This window comes from Actinia tenebrosa, unplaced genomic scaffold (assembly GCF_029948245.1).
Source record: "Actinia tenebrosa isolate PJP-AT-01 unplaced genomic scaffold, QUT_ActTen_1.0 PGA_scaffold1__47_contigs__length_23844297, whole genome shotgun sequence".
NCBI classification, from domain to species: Eukaryota; Metazoa; Cnidaria; class Anthozoa; order Actiniaria; family Actiniidae; genus Actinia; species Actinia tenebrosa.
In genome coordinates this window covers 2507527-2513112 of record NW_028292578.1, presented here as the reverse complement: position 1 = coordinate 2513112, position 5586 = coordinate 2507527, and the positions used below count along the sequence as shown (strand labels likewise).

Sequence of the window (5586 nt, the reverse complement as noted above, 5' to 3'; positions counted from 1 at the left end):
TGATAGAAATTGGAGTTTCGGTCCGGAATGCAGAATTTATCAGGTATTTGCATCTGTTCTACATCGGTCACAGTTCGGTAATAGCAAGTTTTGTCATTTAGTCATGATCGGTTCCGAAGTTTATGATTGTTGAAGAACTTGACTGGCTTATTGCCGATTGGTTTGGAAGCTTATTGACTGATTCCGAAGTTCTGGATTGAGCACTTTTGTGCTTCCTGTGGTGTTGCGGACAGACTTCAAAAACTCAATGACATAGTCGCTTCACCTCTATGAGGCAGTAGCCACAATCAAAAAGGATAGTAAATAGTTTCAAATGATGGTAATTTTTTATGGATTTACAGCCCAAAAGGGTAAGATATCATTTTATTTTGCCATGTTACAGCTTAGTCATAAGATGGAAATTCAAATACAACATCCTTTCCTGTTAGCTTCTTGTATACTGATGAGAATGTGTCCAACTACAAATTAAAAAATGTAAATAGTATTAAAACATTTTTCAGGAAAGTGTAATAGCCAACTTTTGAAATTCTGGTTGAGTGATCAAGCGCAAAGCAACCGGACTCGAGGCTTCACGGTAACAGGAGGATAATTATGATTATGCTATTGTTCCCCGGAGCATCGACTTAGATTGTCTCGTGTTTGATCACTCAACCAGAATATGGAAAATTGGCTATTGTACCTTTATATCCATGTCGTATAATGCAACCAGGAAAGAGCAAGTAAAACATGCAGAGTTCACCATTTTGTAAAAGAGTTTTTCAAATTCATAACATGCTACTGTGTTCCTGGATGAGACTCATTTACTTGGTTTTACCTTTAGTTCAGCATCAAATTATTAACAAATTCCAACAGCAAAGTACAAAATAGAATGAACGCATTTAACCCGTGAAATAAAAAATACTAGTCAACGCGTAATAGTCAAATAGACACAAAAGAAAACAATAGAATTAGGGTCTACTAAAGTGTATTAGTCTAATATCTATTTCACGGGTTTAATGACTTCACTCTAACACCTTTAATAATGGCAAACATTCGCATTTCACATGCTGTCATTCAAATATCAATATTCTACTCAATATAAGGTTTTTCCCTGAATAAAAGCAACTTTGAAATGAAGTATTACCTTATGTTCAATAGTTGTTTGCTGGGCCTTGTCAAGGTGTCTGTAATATAACATGAAGAAGATTGACAAATCAATAACAGAACAAAAAAGTTATGATAAAGCCATCTCTAGACTGGTAACAGTCTTTTGTAAGTCAGTGGAGTTAGGATTTTTAAGTTTAGGTTGTGCGGATAATGGGGGTGCGTTTGAAGTGGCATACAGGGAGAGAAAAAGCAGGGACTGTAGACATCTCAGAGAAATGAGAAGCTTCACTCAAGATGCACTATGAACACACAGCTTTAAGTCTTTCTCAGGTACATATACTACATAAACTTCAGTCTTTTGAAAACACTAATACACATAACAGACCATATAAATGAAAGAATATCCACTTCATCTCAGATTGAATGAGTTAGTCAATCAGTCAGTGTATTTATATACGTCAGACTGGGGCGACATTTTTAATCATCACAGATGACTGTGAACTTTTTACTCTAATGTTAAATTCTAACAATAAAATGCAACAATTCTAATTCAAATTTTAACATTTAGATTTAAAATTCAATGATTTCAAGTCAACTTGATTGCTTATCAACAAAAACTCCATTCATGACTGCAAAAATCTTTGAAACAAAAAAACTTTAACCCCATGTGATGCTAAGTCAAAGAATTAACTCTAGAATCATAGCAATGAAATAAATACAACATCCATGCTAGCCCAAGGAGTATAAAATAAAAAAACTATTTTCAGGATTACTAAAAATAGATATTGCAAAGGCTTGTGGGATCGATAGGCAGAAAAACTTTGTTAACGGCTTCGGTTACATGAAAAAGAAGATCAATATCAGTCAAAGGACCATAGTTCTTTCATGAATTGGAAACAACAAGACAACAAAACACTGTTGCAGCATGTTAGCATCTGCTCACAGCTTGGTTTGTTCACATTTTAATCCCATGGTGCACAATCTTGCCGTCATCAATGAAAAATGCTTTTCATACTTACACTTTGATAAGACGTGAGCCATCAAGTTTAACCCGGATTCTCTTGCCAACAATTTCACTAGGGAAGACGAGGTCCTCAAGAATGGCGTCATGCACAGATGTGAGTGTTCGGCTGGAAAGATCACATTAAAAATTCTTTATGAGATGCAAGTATAAACATGAAAGGTAATAAAATCAAGAATTATAGGACAATGTGAAGCAAAAAATTAGAATTGTTGTCATGAGTTTGTTTTTTTTCTAATTTTTATACTTGTAAAAAAATTTAAAGAAATTTGAAAATAGTCATGATACCTTGTTGGTCGCTTTTGCTTTTGGTTTCTTGACTTTCTTGTTGGTTTGGGCAGGATTCTTCTCTAAAGAAGAAAATTAAATAAATCTTCAGTCCAAACGCAATTAAATTTACATTTTGCATTGTTATTCATGTCTTTAATTAGGCCAGGACCTAAAAGTCTAAAACCATAGTTCTGACTAGCAACTCAACTCAACTCTTTCTCTCTAGAAAAAAAATTGTTGTAACTATGAAAATCAGTGACACAAGCATGAACGAGAGAAAAAGAGAAGGGAACATTTTTTTTTTCTTTTCTTGGCTTGCACTGTTAGTGGGAACCATGCTTGCCCCACTAGTAAGGACCATGCTTAATAGTTCATCTCAGATTGAATGAGTAAGTCAATCAGTCAGTGTATTTTTATACATCAGACTGGGGCGACATATTTAATCATCACAGATGAGACACAAGGACTTTGAATTCTATAGAGGGTTTGCACCCATCAGGTAATGGCAGCCATGACATGAGTCAGGAACAATCAAATTTGGTCTAATTAGACTTACATGATTTAAAAAAAACAGTATCCCTGGAGAAAAGACTCTAATGTTGTGCTGCCATCACGTGATGGTGCAAACCCTTTATTAGTAATATTATTTGCTTAAATATAATTACGGATACCATCAGAAAACTCTAAACTCTATCAGTTGAAATTATATTTAAAGCAAATTTTAAACTCAACAGAAACTAAGGTCAAAAGGTATTGATACCATTGGTATTCCAAAATGAAGCATGAAATGAGTTTTCTGAATTAGTTTTTTGAACTTTTAATCAGATATTATACATTCAACTAACCTGTGCAACCAAAACCACATGCTTTCCACTGAACTTCTTTTCTAACTCACGCACTAAGCGGATCTGTACAGAATATAGAAAAATCATGTTACATCACGTTATTTACAACGATAAAGAAAAGAAAAACAACACAGTATACTGTATATAATGCATTCTCTGCATTGCCTGATATGGGCTTTCTAGTATATTAATGTAACACGACTTTTAAAGAAAGAAGAAAAAAGAAATGATACTACAGACATGCATGGAATGAATTTAAAACATAACTATTAGAGTGCACACTAAATCCGTGAACATTAATTAGTACTAATTAGTACTATTTCATACAGAATCCTTTGTTTTCTATTGCTTATTTATCACCATTTAGTACTAAAAGTTATTTGTTTCACTGGATTAGTGCATGCACTCTATTAGACAGATCCAGTCATCTCAAACAATGTTTTACACTACACAAGAAAGTATAAAACTAGGAGTACTCTTCTCTAGGGAATAATTCTAGATTACAAGACAACATGCTCGTATACTCTAATACACAGTTCATCTCAGGTATATTAAGTCAGTCAGTCAGAGTATATATACATCAGACTGGGGCGACATTACTATCATCACAAATGACACATCACACCTAAGAAAAATTACGTTCTTTGCTCAACATACCTGGATCTTTTGGAATGCTCGTGCTTGTGGAACAGGAATGAAAATGATGATAGCCTTCTTACCACCAACATCAACTTCCTAAGTTGAGAATAATTCAAGACATAAGCCCGGTACTAACTAAACAAATACACTCAATTGCAAAATCATTGTATGGTCAAAAGCATAGAACATAGAAGCAGAGACCAAAATAGTGCATGTGAAATATGTTTATTAGATGTAACTAGCCATACAACTTAAGGATTGTTCATAAATTGCTGCACTAATACTATACAGAGTGTGCACAAATACTATACAGAGTGTGGAGGGTTTTAGCACATGTTTCACATCTACTCTTGTATCTCAAATCAATACATCAGAGAATAAATTGTCATTTCCCAGTCTCAGCATCTATGTTCAATGTTTTTTTGTTTTTTATTTTGCAACCGAGTTAACAGAGCATTGTATTTATAACATTTTATGAAAAAGATATTAAATATTTTTCCTAAAAGTTTTAAGTGAAACCAAATGTTTTACCACTTTTAAGAGCTAATATAATTTAACATGGGAAAATGTAGCAAAGAATGGTAATAATATCATTCTGCCATGCATTTCCACTATTTTCCATCAAATTTTTAAATCTAAGAAGCTTGATAAAGCGTTATAAATTGAGTTTTAATTATTTGAAGAACTTAATAAAATACCCAAGAGATCTGCAAAAAGGTTATCAAGCTGGCTTCCATCAACAACTACCAGATAAGTGATGTACTCATTTTCTTACCTTTGCAGCAGAGATGTAAAGCTCACGAAGTTGGGCCTTCAAATCAGAGTTCATTTCCAACTCCAGGATAGCCTACATTAATGATATAATATTTATTTTAAATGAAATTATTCCGTTAGACACGTGAATGGTATAAGACTTTACAAATGAGATCTATCATGGAATATTTACTACAGTTACGCAAAAAAATGGTTATAAAAACAATTCAGAGCATATAATTACATGAAGATGATTAGGACCCTTACCTGGGAGATACTCTGCTCGAATTCATCGGCAGTTTCGCCTTGTGGCTTAATTATCTTAGCGCTAGCCGTAAACATGGCTGATCTAAGGAACGAAACAACAATAAAAGTTTATCTTTATCAATCTCAAGGAAAATCCAACCATCCAACTAAAATAAAAGCACTCATTTGAAGAATATGTATTGTTTTATAACATGGCGTATTTATTTTACGATTCTGCCTTTTTGACCGTGATAAAAATACAGTTTATTTATGATGACTTTGAGTTCTTCTCACCTCTTCTATGAGCGCCTGGGAAAAGAGGAAGACCAAGTGCGCGATATGCCTATTTTTGGATTCTTCTACGCATCTTAGTAGAAAGACTCCGCTGGCCAACTATTTGTATTAAAAACACACAGGTAGCCCATAACTTCACTTGATCCGACTAACACATTTTTTTGCATCAATATTTCGATTAGCCATATTTTAATATCGCTTGAATGGATTTTAGACGAAAACATCTAAACAGGTAAAACATTTTTCTAGCTAAAAGTTGAATGTTTCTCATTTTCTTTGTCTTACTTTCAATCCCATTGAGAATTGTAGATTTGGTAATCCCCTCCCCCCCCCCCCCCCCCACAAAAGGATTAATCCTCATTAATCCATTGCTTTTATTAGCAATCCTCCTTACGAAACATTTCTGTACCCCAAGTGCCTGAAGACCTGACA

General features: G+C 34.0%; 1 protein-coding gene and 3 non-coding genes across 4 annotated transcripts; all 4 read right to left on the bottom strand.

The window, feature by feature from the left end:
* Nucleotides 1–334: 334 nt before the first annotated feature.
* On the bottom strand, nt 335–5226 carry LOC116296372 (small ribosomal subunit protein eS7). The gene is made up of 9 exons (XM_031704383.2): nt 5155–5226; nt 4882–4963; nt 4637–4708; nt 3880–3957; nt 3223–3285; nt 2396–2457; nt 2106–2216; nt 1124–1163; nt 335–458 (listed from the first exon to the last, which is right to left on the bottom strand). The coding sequence occupies exons 2-9, from the start codon at nt 4954–4956 to the stop codon at nt 384–386; spliced, it is 576 nt and encodes a 191-aa protein (XP_031560243.1). The 5' UTR covers nt 4957–4963; nt 5155–5226; the 3' UTR covers nt 335–383.
* On the bottom strand, nt 1498–1578 carry LOC116296378 (small nucleolar RNA U31b). Its single transcript, XR_004197125.1, has one exon. It is a non-coding gene; the product is annotated as a small nucleolar RNA U31b (small nucleolar RNA).
* On the bottom strand, nt 2751–2831 carry LOC116296377 (small nucleolar RNA U31b). The gene has a single exon (XR_004197124.1). It is a non-coding gene; the product is annotated as a small nucleolar RNA U31b (small nucleolar RNA).
* LOC116296376 (small nucleolar RNA U31b) lies at nt 3762–3835 on the bottom strand. Its single transcript, XR_004197123.1, has one exon. It is a non-coding gene; the product is annotated as a small nucleolar RNA U31b (small nucleolar RNA).
* Nucleotides 5227–5586: the final 360 nt, after the last annotated feature.